The sequence below is a fragment of the Melanotaenia boesemani genome, chromosome 4, assembly GCF_017639745.1.
Source record: "Melanotaenia boesemani isolate fMelBoe1 chromosome 4, fMelBoe1.pri, whole genome shotgun sequence".
NCBI lineage: Eukaryota > Metazoa > Chordata > Actinopteri > Atheriniformes > Melanotaeniidae > Melanotaenia > Melanotaenia boesemani.
In genome coordinates, this window is record NC_055685.1 from 9047516 (window position 1) to 9067120 (window position 19605).

At 39.0% G+C, this 19605-nt stretch overlaps 1 protein-coding gene across 3 annotated transcripts in view; it reads left to right on the forward strand.

Annotated features, from left to right (window-relative positions):
• Positions 1–19605, forward strand: part of LOC121638714 (septin-9-like) — an 82114-nt gene that overhangs the window by 8753 nt on the left and 53756 nt on the right. Inside the window, exon 1 of one of the 3 annotated variants that reach the window (XM_041983656.1) lies at positions 9757–9853. The exons of 1 other annotated variant lie outside the window; for it this stretch is intronic. In XM_041983656.1, the coding sequence (XP_041839590.1) occupies positions 9832–9853 (22 nt within the window). In that variant the 5' untranslated portion in view covers positions 9757–9831. Of the gene's footprint in view, positions 1–9756; positions 9854–18197; positions 18339–19605 lie in introns of those variants that run through there. One more of the 3 variants, XM_041983655.1, reaches the window with a different exon arrangement.

The following is a 19605-nucleotide window of genomic DNA, read 5'->3' on the forward strand; positions in this document are numbered from 1 at the left end:
ATGCATATGACAGTGTAGCAAAAAGTGATTGTTCCATCTTTACACATTCACTTTGTGCAGCCAATATAAAGGCTTTTCTTATTTTTGCCTGTGTCACTCAAAACCCTAGAATTAAAAATCCTGCAGGGTTAATGAAATACAGCAGGAGTTTGATGGTGCCCTCCACTCCTTGTGAAATATCTGTACTGTCCACATATTTATCAGCCGCTATCAGGCCCCTTATTTCCTGCAAGGGATCAAGAACTTTGCGAACATCCCATTTTACATCGAATGTTGCCCATACTCACATCTAATGATTACCTTATGGTGAGGAGGAAATAGCCAACAGTGTTACCACAGTCATGCAGGAAAAGACAGACACACTGACTGCTGTACTAGCACTTTTACTGCCTCTGACAGCCCAAATGACCTGAGAATGGGATTTAAATTGCCAGAGAAATGGAAGAGAGAAGCCCATGTGAGTTATTACTTAAATGAATGGGGTTTCTGTGAAGTGGAGTTGAATGGCATGTTCTTTTCTGTGTTTGTGTGTGTTGTTGTTATTGTCAAATGATTTCTTTTTCTTATCTTTGAAAGTATTGGTTGAAAACGCAGACTTGAGATTATCTCAGACTTTGGATATGAATTTTGCACTTTGTTTTGACTAGTGATTTTATGAGCTGTGAAACACATCCTGTGGTTCACAATTTGTGATCGACAGAGAGTAATTACAAAGACCAGTGTTTCTGTGTGGATTTTCCATTTACGTTTTGGTCTGCTGGTTATTCCACTGCTGTAGGCCAGCCCGAAATATCTTAAACTTTTTGATGGACTACCTTTGAATTATTTGGAGACATTAATGGTCCCCAGAAGATGAATCTCTTTGACTTTTATTCAGTATCAACAAAAGGTTAAAAGTTTGGATCCTTTAAGATTTTGATTAATGGTTTTGTGTTTGTATCACATCTCTACATCCACCCCAGCATTAGTTGGATAAATGGGCTTATTTGGTCTTAGTTATTAAAGTTGGCAGCATCTGTTAAAGTGTGGATAAAGGTGTGTCTGGTGAGGACACATCAGAAACTTTGGGTCCAGTCAAATAACCTATAAATATAATCTCTTCCTGATTTCTTCCTAAACTTTCTTTCACCTCATTTAAAAAATGTCACAGGAGAAATTTGGAAAGATTTAAAACGACCCCACTGCAATTAGACTCCACTTCCACTAAGCTGTGATGTGGGTCTGGAGCATAGAAACTACAGATTTTCAACAAATTTTCACATTATAATGTTACACAGATCCTGCATAATGTTTTGTATTGTAAAATATTACTTTTGTCAAGGTTCATTATAAGAAAAGAAAAAAACAAAGGTGAAACATGTTGTCACTATCCGCTCACAGCCCATTGTCCTTGTAATTATCCACATGGGTCACAGTTAGAACAACTGGATAAATTAAAAGAGCATTGCCTTGAAAGTTGCACTTGCAAAGGATGCTTCATGTATTTTAAAGGAGATGTTAAAGTAGCTTTTTGTGACTTTGTGATTTTAGAAATGTGCTTTTCTGACTCATTTCCAGTGACATTTATTATGTACATTCCTGGAGCTGTTGTTGCCTTACAGCATCTCGAGGCTGAGAAACCACACTTCACAACTTTTACTTCCAGGACACAGCGTCACGTTACAGCTGAGATGCACCGCGTCACAAGGTAACAACTGGAAAACAATACACTGGCCATTTTGAATGCACACCATGGCTGATTTCATCTAAGAAACACAAGGGAACATTGTCTGAGGAAGAGAGGAAAAGAAAGAGAGAAGTAGGACAGAGGAAGAGAGAGAGAAGAGTTGACATCAGACTGACTTTTACTGGCTGGAGAGCAGGTAAGACACAAGATGGATGTTGAATTAACCAAAGTTTTGGGGGGTGACTCTCTGAGAAAATCTGCCAAGGTTCAGTAGTGCTTCTTGAAAGAAAGCATTTTGCATTTGGAGATTTCATTTACTTCTATAGTTGGATACTTTCAGGTTATTTCACTAAGTGAAATAGACTTTTTAACGAGATTCAAAGTTCAATTGTGATTGCCTAGCTTAGCTTAGCCTAGCCTGGCTAAGCCTCATCTAGCCTTTAGCTGTTTTTTCCCCTGTTAAACCATAAATACTCAAAAATTCTGTTTTCTCTTATGCTGTATCTAATTAATTTAATTAATATTTTCTTTTCTTGTTTTTTTTTTTTTGCTAACGAAATTCTGTCATATTTGAGATCTTTTAGGACTTTTTGGAGGGACTACTTGAGCTTTTAAGTGTAGGTAATGACTGACTTTTCTGGATGTGCACACCTACAGTTAAAGCCCTTGTTTATTACTGTGCTTTGCTTTTGTTTATTGCATTATTGTGTTAGCCTTGGTAGGGATATGATTTCATTTGTATGTATGTATGATTGGCCAGGTGTTGCTCAATAAGTTAAAGCAGTGCCTATAATGAGCTTTATGTGCTGAGTTTGGGTAAATTAGGGAGCACAACTGCTGGATGTTGCTGGTGAAAGTTAGTTGGCATCATGCTTTTTGTTTACTTCACTAAAATGTCCTGCTGTCTTAAGTGTCTGAATCACTCCTGGGTCTATTGTGATTTAGTCATTTAGTATAAAAGCATTTACAAAACAGAAATGGAGCAACGGATGGAATGACTATTTGTTTATAGTGTTTATATGCCCATCTCCTCAAGGTTTGCATTAGAGCATGTGGTTCAGATCTATATATAGTTTGTGAAGATGAGTGATGTGAGGAGTTGTTTCTTCTCTTTACATGCCCCAGGTTGCATGTGGTGGCTGGAACAGCTGCTATATTGGGGTCCTGAAATGAGGAGGACAGCACCCGACCTCTGTTAGTGTGTGTATGACTGAGATGAAGCCGGGGGAAGGTGGGTGCTGCATGTCTGTCTTATGAAGTCATCAGACTGTGGCTTGCAGCACCAAATCACTGTTTCACTCTCCACCATCTCCTGCATGCAGACAGGATTCTTGAATCTCTGGATGAAAGACTTGAGGGAGCTGTGTGTGTGTGTGTGTGTGTGTGTGTGTGTGTGTGTGTGTGTGTGTGTGTGTGTGTGTGTGTGTGTGTGTGTGTGTATGTTTGGTTAGGCATTGTGTGTCATAAGTATATTTGTGTTTGCACTGTAGTGTGAATTCTGTTATTTTTTCCCTCTCTGTGTTGTGATAGGTGCTTGTCTGCGAAGGTCAAGCCAGATTTTCACTTGCCTGTTAATCACTGTGTAGCAGCTCGGACTGTTACGCTGTATACTTAAAAAAGTACTTTAATCTAAAATGTAACAAGGGGGTGAGGGTACAGCTCCTACAGGTGGAGATTACAGGCACGATGATTCAACTTGCAGATGCATTCAGCTGTTTTAACGCTTAACAGAGATGGAAAGCCCGTAGCTTCTATTGATCGAAGGCTAATACAGCTGTTAACAGCTGTAAGAAAGCACAAAATCCTAGAGTTCAGTGGTGGCATCAGTACCGAACTGTCAGTTCAACCTGCATCTGCTGCACATCATGGCACAGAAGTCTGTCTCAAGAGTGAGTGTGTGTAGATCCCTCTCACATGTGTTTTCACCCCTGTAGACACAAGAAGCTTTCATCTCCCACATCTCCTTTCTTCTTCCCCTCTATTTACCACTTTCACCTCCCCTGCTGATTGCTTGTCCTCTCTTTTTATCTTTTATCCACCTCGTACTGCTCTTTCTCCATCATTGTGCATCGCTGCCCCACAGGCATCCCTTTAGTGTTGGCTGGCAAGATGGTGAGCTCTCTGCCCAACCATTATATAACTAAATTTAGCTTTTCTGAGTCACGTGTTTGGCCAGAGGTCGTGCTCTGAAATGACAGCTTACATTAATGCGCACCCCAAGGCTCACCATCCTTTCTTAGTCAATGTGTGATACACTTTTTATTTTTTTATTTTTTATGTTTGACTCAGTGTGGGGGGGTTGAGTTTGTCTCGCATGAGTGATCAAATGCACGTGTCCATTTGAGCCTCATGACCATCTGCCTCATCGGGTGCAAATATAGGCTATGTGTTTGTAATGGGAGTTTCTATGTCAGTGAAAAAGGGAGTGTGTGTGTGTATTTGTAGTATGTACTGTGATATTTAAAGAATCTGTTTGGATAAGTCATTTTTTGTTGTTTTTTTTCCTCTGCATGTAACACAAAAATGTATGTTGAGTTGTGTGTGAGTGTATTGGAGGAGGGTCAGACTGTATCTTGCTAGCAGGTTTAGATGGCTGAGAGGAAATGTGGTGAGGTATGAGTGAGGGAGGCAGTCATAGTCTCTGCTCTTTGAAACAGGTTCGTCTGACTTATGTCTTTTTAGGCCCCATGACCCAGTGTCTTACTTTTATTTTTTGTTTGATTTATTTGAACATGTTGAAATAATACAATATTAGTATAGAATGGTTATAAAAAGCTCAAGCTTCTTCCACCACAGTCAGTCAGTTAGGCAGCTTCCTGTTTACACCCAATGACACAATTCACATCTACACTCATATTTACAGAACCTAATAACTCATCTTTACAAAACCTACAGAAATCACCACAGAAATGTTTTCACAAATGCACAACTGAAAACAAACAAGATCAATAAATATTAAATAAATAGATAATAATAATAATCTAGTAAGAGCACCTAGCCAAAGCCCTTCTTCTCTTCTGTAATTAACAAAAGCAGATTTTTTGCTCTGTTCTTTGAACTTGGTCATGCTTGGACACTTTACTTCTTCACCTCATCTGTTCCACAACTTCACAACATAGATATACAAATTGTTTGAAGTTCTACCCTGAATTTGTACTCTTTTGTATTTTTAAAGAATATGTTTTTCATGGATTTGTTTTGTTTGTTATTTTATACGTGAATACTGAGGCGTGAAAATGAACTGCTATTACTGCTGTGTTTACTGCTACTATTACTGTAATAACAGTTGTTCATTAATGAAGTCAGATCTTACTCTTCAACATAAATGTAAACAACAGGCTTCAGGAATTTTGGGGAAATTAATTTTACAGCTCAGTAAAATACTTTCAGCTAAACTGAAAAGAATTGTACTTTAAAGCTGTATAAAAAGATGAAAAACATGTGAAACATTTACCATTTTTTATTTATATATTTTTTTTTTGTCATTAAATCAGGCAGAATCATGTACCTAGTGCTGAACTAATGCAATTAATTGGCTGGTAAATGTTATTATTGTTGTAGAGAAAAAGCACAACACTGTAATTGTTTCTACTCTTGTTTAAAATATATCATTCAGAATCAAGGAGAAATACTGCAGCTTTCTCTTAAAAAAAAAAAAAAAAAGAGAAAGGACAACAACTTTAAAAGCATTTCATACAGTAGACCAACCTGTCCTGCTGCTAAAGCTCCACATTACTGGATTCAGTTAACATGTATATGGCTGGTATTAGAGTTACCACATGGACAGTCAGCAGTGTGTCTGTATTTTAAATATTCAGTCTTCTTTTTTGACCCTTCGCACCTTACTAGAATATTATACCTTCACAATAAAGTTCAGGTAGTTTTGACCAACAATGTCCTAACAGGGACTTCTGAACCCAAACTTTAGAATTTAGAAGCTCTAAGTTGCTTATCTCACAATAATAAATGATCAGATGAAATCAGATGTTTTTTTTTATCTTTTATACTGTCACACAGTATCATGTCTTGTTTTTTAAAAGACAGAAAAACATAAAAGTCTTAATGATTTAAATATATTTTATTGCATCTGAAAGTTGCAGGAACACTTTCAAACTGTTATAAGTTAAAATATTACAGTCATTCCTGGAAGGTGCATCTGGCTGCTCTGACACAGTCTCCTCCAAGCAGAGATGGCCACATGTCCTTTGCTGCAAGTCCAAGTCAAGTCTCAAGTCAGTAGAAATGTGACTTGAGTTCAAGTCCCAACTTGAATTCCCATCTCTGCCTTCAAGTCAGTATCAGCCTCCTCATCATGGAAGATCTTTAGCAATATTTTTTTTACTCTGCTAGTTTTATTATTTTCCTTTCATTGCTGCATAATCTTAAAAGATGAAGATGATTATTGTTACTATTGAAAATTTAATAGGAAAGATAAATCACACTTATTAAGCTTATATAAATCATGCTGTTACACTAAATTTAGGCATCATTTAATTGGGAAGTATGGTCCCTAAATCAACCCAGCCTCCACTTCATGGCCCCTAATGAGCTTCCTGCTCTACCTTTCCTCAGTTCTTGACTACATGTTAAAAAAGTGCATGGACTACCAGAGAGTGGAGGCTATCTGTGTGTTTATATGTTCAGTATGTGTAAATGTTCCTACTTCACTTTATTTGACCATTTTATTCATATAGGTGTTAACAAATCTGAATTTAAGTTCTTTGTCTTACAAGCATTAAAATCAAACTGAAACAAACTCGTGGCCTCTCAGAATGAGGAGTGCATGTTCCTGCAATCAGGCCACGTCAGATAAAGAAAGGCTTGTCAACACTTCATGTCTGGAGGAGCACAATCGCGTCCTATCACTGCTTTATCCAACTGTTACCTTACAGAGGAAAAATGTTCACACTATTTATGTTTAATTCCTCACTCTGTTTTTCCAGCCGCAGTCATTCCACAAGAACTGGACTTTAACTAAAGTGTTAAAATCACAACCCCGTCACAAGCTCACAGCCCGTTACAGTTAAACATGTAACTTTAACACATAACAGGGTTGAATGTGATGGGGTTGTGATTTTGGCCCAAACTAACCACTTCTCTACTGGATGCCAGAAAGAGAAGCATGCATGAGATTCAGAATTACCATATATTCTTAAAATAACAAAAACATTTTTAATAAATAATAGTTTTGTATCTTTTTTCCATGTAATGATGTTGCGTAATTGAGTTTGACAAACACAACATCAGAAGGTAAATGACTAGAATAAAGTGTGAAGAAGGTGTCTCTGGTGTCCTGATGTCCAGAAGGCTTCAGTGATGCCTCTTCCTCATGTTCATGTTTACATGGATCACACCTCTGTTTTAATGGGAGGAGGATCATCTGCGTAACAGGGTGGAGAGGTTACTCAGGTACAGAATCAAAGGCTATTATTTTAATAAATAATTATCTATTTTTTTTTTTTAAAAAAGCCATAACTGGGAAAAAGCAAAATCTGTGTATAATTTTTTTTGTTATATTCCAAGTACACATTCATTGAAGGCTTGACAATATAAGTTAAATCAACTAAAAAAACAATATAATTTGTCATGGGAACAAAATATGCAATCAATGTATTTTACACTGTATTAAAGGAGACATTTAAATCTATATATAAAGCTTTAACTATAGATTTAGGTAAAAAAAAAAAAAAAAAAAATAGATCAAATACAGCCAAAAAGATCAGAGAAGTAAATTTAAATGCTTCCATGAAATGACTCTGTTATATTTAAAGTACTTTCAGAAATAGACGCAGATGATTTTTTGTCCCATATAATTGGGATATTTTAATTTTATCTTAATAAAATATACTTGCGTATGATGTTTTTCTTACTTAATTTCCGTCAGAAATGCAGCTTAAGTTTTGATTTGCCAGCATGTAAACTCCCCATGTCTCCATGCGTTCCTACATAATGATGTAATTTCTTTGAAACTGGGTCCCAAACTGAATAAATCTGAAAACAGCACAGTTTCCGTGTTTACAACCTATATGCATCTTTCCTGAACTGATGATGTCATAGCCACGACTCTCCCTTAACCTGCAAGTGCAAACTTGCCAACCAACTTCTTTGTATGTTTATTTACATCGCAAAAGTATTTTCACATATTGTAGTTGTATTTCTTATTTGCTTATTACCCTGTTTGCCTTCTGTATTTTTCCTCCTGCCCTAGCCCTTTGGATAGCTTTTACCTGTCCTTTTTGCAACTACCTGGTTCCTGGTGCCTACTTCAGACTGTATCCAAGGACACTGGCTTTAAGTCTCTGGTTGGCATTTGAGCCCTTCCTCCTCGATCCAGTTCCATGCAAGTTTGAGCCACCACTCTACAGAACGTTACTTTCAATACTTTCTGTCTGTCCAAGATCTCCTTGGTTTCTGATTCTTCCTGCAAATCTCGTTCCTTTCTTATTCAATTTCTACTGCATGTCTCACCCACTTGAGGTTACAAGTTAAAAGTATGGCTAATGTACAAGGTTAGGTCTACATGCTTGGGTTGTAATTCCTTTTGTCACATAAAACTGTGTTACAAAAAACAACACCTTCAGGACATAATATTATCTTACATATTTTAACCAAGAATTGTGAGAGTATTATTTGGAAAAACTGATTCATCTGGGTTGTTTTCACTCACCACATATGTTTAAAACATCGAATCCTTTTCTTTTCAACTCTTCTTTAGCTGTTTGCTTGCTTTACGTTCCTGACCTGCTGAAAGATCTGAGACCTATACCTCCCACCAAATTTTCTGACACCGATTGTGTCACATGATTGTGAGAAGGGAAATTTGAAACAGTCGGCCTCCTTTTATTTAATGATTTACCATAACTCATTGGTGACCGCTGGAAATTAAGCACAGATGAGAGTAATTTGTTATCTAGTTTGTTTGGGCAGCTGTCAAAAGGGTGCCAAAAATCATGTCTAACATACATTTTCTGTTGTTCAGCAGTTCCAGGGCTGCAGAAAAATGCTTAGTTTGCTGGAACTAGTTTTGTTGCTACGTGTAAATCTGGAGGGTCAGGGTTATGAAGGGACGTCTCTTGTAAGAAAAAGGAAGAGGATGTGAGTCAAGAGTTCAGCTGTGTGGTGAGATATGGTACTACTTCTTCTCTTCTGCACAAAAATGTGCATGTGCATGTGTATGTGCGTGTGTGTGTGTGTGTGTGTGTGTGTGTGTGTGTGTGTGTGCGCATTAATGACTTCATCAAGACAGGAGCTCACTAAGTGGCCCTTGACCTTGTTTGTGGCAGCACAGGGTCAGGCATTCTATTCTATTCTATTCTATTCTATTCTATTCTATTCTATTCTATTCTATTCTATTCTACAGTCATTTAGCAGACACTTTTATCCAAAGCGACTTACATTTGAGAGTAAGAACAACACAAGCATGAATTCAAATAAGATGGGACGTCATAATTAAGTGGTAGTCAGACTGCTGTGAGGTGCTGTCGTGGCATGACACCCTTCAGTGTGTTTCAGTGTGGAAACACTCTTGTAACTGATTTTTGTTAAAGAAATAAAACATGGTTTTGATTCACAGCATAACAATGCAGTGATATTGTCATGTTATATCTGACAGAGAGGATCCAGGGGGTGATCAGAGACATGCACAGGAGGTAAACATGATTGTTAAGGGAGATCTTGTCATGGTGATTCAAAGCTTGTTGAAGTGTAACTGATGCATGAGTTTCCTTAGTGAAGTGTTTTATCTCCAGTCCAGGGGAGATAAAAAAAAAAAAAAAAAACACAAGGATGAGAACCTTTTGTAATTATCAATAACTCTTAAAATAAAAAAAAATAAAAAAATAGAACTGGGAAGAGTTTCCACATATGAAAGAAAAAGCAAGAGAGCGAGACTCCATCTGACTTGCACATGGCTGCGGACGTCTGCTCTGCTCACTTGTTATTCTGACAGACTGAAGACATTAAAAGTTAGAGGAAGTTAGAGCAACAGAGACAGACGGAGGAAAAGGAGGGAGGAGAGAGGGAGGGCTGAAAGAGGAGGACAGGGTGACTAAGTCAAAAGAAAAGGGGAAGTCTCCCTGCAGAAAAAGGGAGGGAATGAAGGGAAGAAGAGGAGAGGAGAGAAAAGCGAGAGGTTTCATGTAGCTATTTGAGGTGGCTGTTGAGTTATGGAGCGAGACAGAATAGCCGGTAAGTTGCAGGTCTTTGCATCTCATTTCTGTCCTCTCTTTGTTAGACCACAACAGGAGCAGCTCTCCTCACTGGTGTGGAGGTTGTTTTGCTAGAAGTCACCCTGCTTGTGTTTGCTTTGTTTGTGTCGGAAGGACCCTCTCAGAAACCATTGTGTGTGTGTCTTTATCTGTGTTTGTGTGTTACTGGTCAGCTTCTGATGTTCTTGTGGATATAGTCAGAGCTACAAAACTTAACCGAAAGACTGTTTTTCTCACCCCCTCTTTCTGAATGGGCAGCCAGGGCTACAGTAAGCTCATTGTGAAGTGCAGAATGTTTCTGAATAGTTCCCATATGCAGAACCAGTGAGTTAACCTCATGTGATGTGCTGTCACTGAATGGCAAAGTGTAATCTCCTACAGCAAAGTGGTGCTGTAACTGGCAGGCTTGCATACAGATTCACAGATGACCCACATACACAACTACAATCTATTGATAGATGGGCAGAATTAAATCTTCATACCATCACCATATGATTGGACTTTATCTGGGGGTAGGGGGGAGGAAAGTAGTTGTCAGATTAATTCTGACTTGTGGTTTATTTTAAGTTGCGGGGGATCGGGCTTGTGTCTGCTTATATGATGCTGTTTTAACAGACCCTTGAGAAATTTTTGGGATGCGTCAGACCCTCCATACTGCTCTGCATCTGCTGTATGGGGGAACTGCTTTTCCCAAGAGCTTATGTCATGGAAATCTCCCACTAGAGACCTTTAATTAGCAAACTCTTCAGCTTAGTTCATTTACATTTAGTCTACACTGACATGCTAATGGTAATCCAAAACCTCACAGTTATTCTCAGCACCGAGCTGAGCAACACTGCAATTGAAGCTTTGAATTACTTTGTTAATAAAAAAAAGAAGTTGAGTTCAGTCATGCTGACACTGAACTCCTATTTTTATTTCCACTTGATGGCACTATTGCTGTGTTATTGTCTCCTGCTCAGAGCAGCCTGAGTCTATTCTGTGAATGATTTATACTCTGCAGAGGGATATTTTTGTTTATACGATGAGGAGGAATTTGACACGTTGACATTAGATTGGGGAGAGATGCCAACATAGAAGAGAAGTAAAGTTACAAAGCATTAATTTTCCATCAGGAAAACACAGTACTCAGATTTGACTAAGCCTTTTGTCCCTTTAATTTGAGGAAGCATTGCTTGGGATAGGCCATTTCCTGGTTTTCAACCTGTGCTAACCACTTCTGTTTGGACCTGTTGTCTTGACAACCCAGCCACAGTGCTAACTCCACCCACCCGTGATCTCCTCAGATGTTGTTTTGAGGAAACCTGGATCGTGGTACAGAAATAGGCTTTTAGACACCGTTACTGTGCAAACATCTGCATCGCATCCATTCGTCCACGTGTCCTCTAATCTCTTTTTTTGTTTTCGCCTCGTCTGGTCAGGATTATAATAATATGTTCAAGAGGACATGTCATCTGACATGGCTGTCCCATATGGTTTCAAGAAATGGAAACGAAGAACAGGCATATTGGTCGCCTTAAAGTTCTGCCAGTTAAACAGGAAGAACATCACACTAAGTGCATGCGTAGCGTCAGATATTTAAAGTGGAACAGATAGTTTTTGAAAGTGCAGGTTCATAAAGTCCTCTATTGAAAATAAGTCATGTCTGTTAAGAGGAAAGACCAGAGTCTACACAAGAGATTTTATCATTGATCAGTATATACCCAGACGCCACTTTATTAGGTTGTTACTACCAGGTTGGACCCCCATTTACATTCTGAATTACCTTAATTCTCTGCGTCATAGATTCAACAAGGTGTTGGAAACATTTCTCCATATTGACATGATAGCACCACAATTGCTGAGGCTTCACATCCATGATGAGAATCTCCTGTTCCACCATATCCCAAAGATGCTCTATTGGACTGAGAGCTGCTGACTGTGGCGGTCATTGGTGTACAGTGAACTTATTGTCATGTTTAAGAAAGCAGTTGAAGATGATCTGAGCTTTGTGACATGGTGCATTATCCCGCTGGAAGTAGCCATTAGAAGATGCTACAGTGTGGTCATAAAGGGGTCAGCAACAATACTCAGACTGTGGTATGCCAAGTGTGCCAAGAAAATAGCCCCCACACCATCACACTACCACCACCAGAGTGAATTATTGACACAAGGCAGGATGGATCCATGATCTCATGTTGTTTGGAACAAATTCTGACCATCTGAATGTGCAGCTGAAACGGAAACTCATCAGACCAGACAACATTTTTCCATCTTCTATTGTTTCGTTTTGGTGAGTCTGTAGCTGTGTTTCCATTAAACTAGAATTGCGCAAAACTAGATTTTACGAGAATAACGGCTTATGTGCTGAACAGCGGTCAGTGGAAACACCTGCAAATCGCAATTGTACTTTGTTGAAATTTTAGAAATATACTTTTATTTTCCAAAAAACTGTAACGGAAACGCAGCTTGTGCAAATTTCAGCCTCAGTTTCCTGTCTTTAGATGACAGGAGTGGTATTTGGTGTGGTCTTATGCTGCTTTAGCCCATCTGCTTCAAGGTTGGCTGTGTTGTGTGTTTCGTGATGGTTTATTGCAGTGATTCCCAACCCTGGTCCTCAAGGCACACTATCCTGCAGGTCTTAGATGTCTCCCTGCTGCAACCCACCTGATTCACATTAAATGGATCTCTGACAAGTTCTGTATAAGTCTGCTAATGAGCCATGGATTTGAATCAGGTGTGTCATAGCAGGGAGACATCTAAGACCTGCAGGATAGTGTGCCTTGAGGACCAGGGTTGGGAGTCACTAGTTTATTGCATACCATGTTACCAGTGGCTATTTGAGGTACTGTTACCTTTCTATCCTCTTGACATCCAGACAACTGCTGCCCACTTAATACTTTCCTCTTTTTTTGGACCATTCTCTCTAAATTCTAGAGATTCTTGATGAAACCCCAGTAGATCAGCAGTTTCTGAAATACTCAAACCAGCTTATCTGGTACCAACAACCATGCTACGCTGCATACACAGTTAATATTTAAAAAACAGGCTGATTTCCTCTTCACACCAAGAATTTACAGCTGCAGAAGTAGAGAGTGAGCTGTTACATAGATAAGTTTGGCTATCTTTGTTATGCCACCCCTGAACTGACCTGTGTTTCCATCATGTTCAGCAACATCACCTGTCAGAAGTCCTCCCTCAGGAGGAGTGAAGGTGGGGCTTCCTTTACTCCCTGTGCTGGCTGTTTTCATGGCTCCCTCATTTATCATCACTACCAAATAATCTAAGAAACAATATGAGGTGAGATACAGGGAGGGCAGAGAGAGGAGAACAGCAGGGCGTTAACTCATCGAGGATATCCTGTACACTTATTTAACAGAACATGGAAAGCTGAGTGGTTTCATTGATTTCCTCTATTTGGGGTTATATCTGCGGATCTGGGCTGGGTTATGTGCATGTGTACTGTATGGTGAGATCATGTGAAGTTCAGGCTGCCTACAGCCCATCAACACCTCTCATTTTGTTGGATAAGTCATTCTAAAAATACAGGCAACATGCTCACACTTGTGCATAATAAGGCCCATAATTGTGCAGAAAATAATATGCTGTCATTCAGCAGTAAACAAGTGGTGCTGGATCATAATCTGAAAGATCCACTTTGGTTGCCTGAATCCTATTTGTTTCTTTTCCATATTTTACTTCATCAAAATATGGAAGAACTTCATAAATTTCATTTTAAAACGACAAAACTAAAAGTGAAATATGAAGCATTTCTCCTTTTAACTGTTAAAGGTTCAGGGAGTCTTTATTATCTCTGAGGGGTAATTTGCTTTTCAGCAGGCAGTAAAACAATCAATCGGTGCAGCAATCACATAGAAACTGTTAAATGTAATTAACAAAAAGTGGAAAATGGAGAAACTCCACTGAAAATACAAACATGCACAGTAAAGAACCATGTCATCGTATCATCTCTGAACAGAAAACCCAATGACCAACACATACACTGACCCACCGGCCTCTTTATTAGGTCCACCTGTTAATACAAATATCTAATCAGCCAATCACATGGCAGCAACTCAGTGCATGTAGTCATGTAAACATGGTCAAGATGACTGGCTCAAGTTGAAGTTTAATTAGTTGATTCAAATTTAATTTTAGCATTACTTCCTTATATTTAGCATTAAATGAAACGGTCACATATGTGGTTGTAAAACTGCTGAGTCAGGAGTTAGGAGGGGGTGGATGATAACCAGTTTTGAGCACCCGTTATTGTCCAGCAGCCTTGCTGTCAGTCAGGGTTAGTTACCAAGGGTTGGTTACTATTAAAAATAAAAGGCTTTATTTATTTTTAGGCTTTTAGCAAATAAATGGTCACAAGTTTACAGAATGTCATCTGAACACTACAAAATGGAAAACCATTACCATCTCCCAGTTTCTTGGGCTTCAGTTAGGTCATTTAAAGGTCCCATATTATACTATTATACTATATAATATTTCCACCATGGTATGGACAAATCGACCCTCAGTTTGAGTGCAGCGGCTTCTCTTCACCTCCCTCTTTTTAGCAGCTTCAGAAATGTGCCGTTTATGGTGGGCGGAACCCTGGTGGAGCAGCTCAGCTGTTGGCTCCGCCCATCGCATCGCCCGTCATGAGGTGATTGACAGGTTAGGCCTTAGCGGTTACTAGACGCTGATTACAGCGTAGTGAAGGATAAACAAACGCCGGAACACCGGAACCCATTCCTGAAGAAGTTCGAGCAAGAAGACTAACAGTACTGCTCTTACCTCTCCAGCTGTGTCACGGACAGTTGGTATTGAACCTGGCTTCAGCTTCAAACGGTTGGCGAAGCCTGCTTTCCATGCACCCATGTTGTGGAAACAGTCCTCTTTGAAATGCTGGCCACAGACATGCAAAACCTTTGGAAGTTTTCCGGGTACATTTCCTCCAAAAATAAAATTAATCCACTCAGTCCTCGTGGGTTCAGTGGATGGAAGTAAAAAAACGTTTTCGTGTTCATTTATGCAGCCACAAACAGAACAGTGCTTCTGTGGCTTAGCCATGTCCGCTAACGAGGGTTGCCGAAGAGGGAAAAACACTGGGCGCTAGGTGATTTTTAGAGGGCGGGCTTTGAGAGCCGGTAGACGGGTCCATCGCTCTGTGGGGAGTGGTTATTGTCCCTTATGACGTCATAACGTACACGCTTTCAAACAAGCTCATTTCAGCGCTTACTTCCCTAGAGGTGGAGCAGGGGGGAGAGAGAGCGCCTGAAAGAGTTTCACACTTACGGGTCTCCTACACATGCGGGGGGACCAGTATGACTGTTCCAAAACCATTAAAAAGTGAATTTTGCATAATATGGGACCTTTAATTGTTTTTAAAATTTTGAATGGAATTATTTCTGTATCAGGGCTGATTTGGTGTAAAAGCTCCCACATTTCTACAAAGATTAATTATATCTGACATTCTTGCTGGTGAAAAGCATTGAAATCACCTGGAGATACACACATTTCCAAATGTATTGCCCACTTACACACAGGTGGAAGGTACTAAATAAATACTTTCTCCCCTTTCTCCATACCTAACAGACCTGGTGGCGTCCGGTCACATGGTTTGTTAAAGTTAAGAAGCACTAACAGTCACATGCCCGTATTGCTCTCTGTTTATTTACTTGCTAATTTAGTAAGTTATTCACTGATTAATTTTTTCATTTCTATATTTATCTATTTATTTATGTATTTATTTATCTATATATCCATTTATTTTGTTGTTTTTATATTCAATCATTCATTCATTCCTTCGTTCATTCATTCATTCATTCATTCATTCATTCATTCATTCATTCATTCATTCATTCATTCATATCTTAACCTTATAAGTCAGCAAAATAACTTAGAAGCAGCATTAGGGAACAACTCATTCATTCCAATGAGCATTGATTTAATTTTCTGATCAATTAGTTTACATGCTTTCTATGTGAAGGTGACCATCCACATAGAAATATGCAGTTTATGTTCAGTCATGTTGACTCTACTGAAAAATGTCAAATTTGGTTTAATTATTGTCAAAGTGGTTATGTGCACACAAAGCGAACAGTTTATGTGGACATTTGCATGTGATATGGGCAAATTTGGAATGGTTCATCTCACCAACCTTGAAAAAATTAAAAGCATTCACACTCAGTGAACAATAAAGAAAATATTGCACTAAACATGTCATAGTGTATGACACATGTTTCACTTTTACAGGATATCTTCTTAAGGCCAAACTGTCTTTCTGATAGTTTAATCCCACATTTCCTCCATTTAACCCTGAGCATTCGGGGTGATTTTAATTTGCAAGGAATTATATATATACAATCAGATGAATCTGATTGAAATTTTTAATCATTTGACAGCCTTTGTTGCTGTCAGGCAAAAACCTCCTATGTCCAAAATTCGTGATTTTTGTTTTCCTTCATAAATCAGTACTATTGGTCACCCTTTATGTCTGTTGTTTCACAAATATTTAACTAAAGATATATAATGTAAAACACAATACCAAGTTTGATGACATTATGCCCAGTTATTATAAAACCATATAAGGTTTGCGCCTGACAGCAGCAATATCTATCTATCTATCTATCTATCTATCTATCTATCTATCTATCTATCTATCTATCTATCTATCTATCTATCTATCTATCTATCTATCTATCTATCTACCTATCTATCTATCTATCTATCTATCTATCTATCTATCTATCTATCTATCTATCTATCTATCTATCTATCTATCTATCTATCTATCTATCTATCTAAAGGCTGTCAAATGAATAAAAAATTCAATCAGATTAATCACAGCTTACAAATTAATCATGATTCCACTTTCACTTTATTTTTTAAGACAACACAGTTGACTGAAGTGCTTCACACCAAAATAAAAGCAATAAAACAGTAAAAAGTAATTTTTAAAATAAGTATGAAAAGAAAATCACAAAAACCAACATCTTAACTAGTGTTAAAAGCCAAACACCAGAAATGGAGAATCACAAGATTCTCCACATCTCCTGTGATTCAGTGATATCGCGGATCCAGCTAGGCGGACTGCACTTTCAGGCGCTCCACATCTGACACGCTGCTGGTGTAAACTGAGCAGCCATGGAGGTCGAAAACCGTGGCATAGCCGGAACGCAACGTACACGGACCCGGTGGAATTTGGAGGTCACTCGTTCTGTGTCAACCACCAGCAACCATTGGTCAGATATTCATCTCAGTTTAACTACTGATTGCTGAATTTTGGATACATGTACACTGTGTGGACCATGTTCTGCTTTCCGTCGAGAGACACCTTCACAGCAGTTGTATTTAGTAACCAGACTGCAGCACAGTGTTATTCTGTCTTACCAGCGACCTTTCAGGTGTTAGGGTCAGGGGCCAGTGGGTGTGCTTGGCATCCTATTAGTGCCCCTTTAGAATGGAGCTTTTTATTCAGATGAGACTTGCCAGATACCGGTCTGTGCCTTTGTGCTTCCACTTGGGCTGAAAAATTGTATGTGGTTTGATTTATTGCATCTGATGTGTTACAATGTCCCCTGACTATGTGGAAATGGAAATATCAGCTCCCTGTGGTCCATGCTTTAGTCTTAGGTTTCCTTTAAGCGCTGATTGGGGATCTGCTTTTACATTTACTCATATGACCTTTGCCATTAGTATGGAAATGGTAAAACTAACCCTGGATCAGGATTTATTTGTCATAAATGTCATTTGCATTCATGGCTGGCTGCAAACAGGAAGCTACAACAAAAGCTCCCCACACTCATGGCCAATCAGCTTCTGCAGTGATAGCATCATTGCTCCGTTGTTCAAGCGGATAAAGATTTCTGCAGCAAATAAATACACTTTGATATAACTTCAGATTATTTTATCAACACCTTTTCAGCAATGTTTCTCTCTCAGCGCAAACATCAGTCGCTGAACTGGCTGGAGCAGATTCAAGGACGGGGAACATAACCAGGGCCACCACATCAAAAGCAAACTTTTCATCAGTTTCTCAGCCAAAGAAAGAAAAGAGACACTTTCACTGTTGCTCAGAAGCTGAATGAGGAAATCAGACCTGAGAGCCTTCTTAGTTGAAAATAGGCTTGCCTTATGACAGCGTCTGTTGTCTACAAAAATGCCTGTACGCGCACGTAAGAGTGTGTGGGGGGCAGGGGACACACATATTCAAAAGACTTGAGAGGAGTGGTGTGTGTGTTACTAACTACAGGGAGGAGGAGAAGGGAGGAAGCTCGCCTTCTCTCTCAGTCTGAAGCCTGAACGCAGCAACACAAACAAGTTAGTGGGAAGTCAGAGACAATAAGTTAGTTCTTTAACAAAGCTGGAGCCTCAAACTTGTTTCTTATTGATTCTGTTTGTTAAAAAATTAACAGGGAACCATTTAAAAAAAAGAGAGATGTCTGATTCTGGAGTCAACCCACACTTGGAAGGAATTATTTCTGATTTTGAAGGTTTGTCATTGATTTTCTTTCATTCAGTTAATGGTTAAGTGGTGTAAATATCATCCAAAATCTTCACCTGGTGTAAATTTACTGTGTGTATTTTTACTTTTACTTTCACGCTGTGTTTGTGTGTTTCTCAGTCAAAAACAAGGTGGGGGGGCATATGCTAGCCAAGTCCCTTTCGCCTCTCATCTGTTATTGATTATACCCGAGTAATGTCAGTAATAGAAAAAACACAAAACAAAAATACATCCTCTGCAGTGACAGTTCTCCAACATCAGATGTCCGCTGGATAATAAAAAAAACATGTAGTGATTCAGAGGAAACTAGAGAAAACATCTGTCCAACCACATCCACTAAATTCACAGCTTCATCTTGTTTTTGTTTTTCAAGCCTGTGTGGAGCTTGCATCAGTTCCCTTTGTCCTCCTTTTCCTCTTCTGTTCTTTCTTCCTTCCTCAATTCTACTTTTCCTGTTCCTCCCCCTGTCAGGCCCTCCAGCTGTTTTTCGGTCTGACGTTCACGGTTAGATGTCACAGTTGTGCTGCCGCTGAGAGCAGAAGCCACGAAGAGGGTTTACCTGCTCAACAACGTGCTTGTTGTGGTGTTATGTTCCTAACATTACTATCACATCTATTGCCTTGTGATCAGAAGTTGATCACACGTCATTTTGAGTTATTTAATGATCACCTTTCTCACTCTAAGAGCAAACTGTTAGTGGCTGCATTTAAGCAGATAATGCAACCACCATTAAAGAAATCTTTTTTTAATTACTGAACTGTTTATCAGATGAAAAAATGCACATGAATGTATATTTGCAATGTCAAGCAATTAGCTTTCATCCTGAACCTTTAACCTCTGGGCCTTTAGGCCTCTGCTTGAAAGTTGCATACCAAAAATGAAATAAGTGGTAGAAGTGGTAGACTGGGTCCTTGTGAAGTTGAGCGATTGTGCATGACTTGGATGGCTAGCTTCACACTGGTAGCTGCCAGGTTTGTCTCGGCCTGATCTGTGTCCTCCTTTGTTACAAGTTAGAAACATTATTTGGAAACTTTATTTAGAAACAGTATTTCTCCACATTTCATGCAGTAGCTTACTTCAATCAGCTGGAAGCTTTGCTAGCCGGCTGTTTAAACTGGATCATGTAGCGCTAGCTTAGTTAGCGATAAGTAACTTGGATTCTGAAGAATTGTTTGAGTACTCTTTATGGTTTATTTCCAGCTCCATTGTGAAAATCATACCAGAGTTGATTTGTGGTCCCCGAAACCACTCACTGA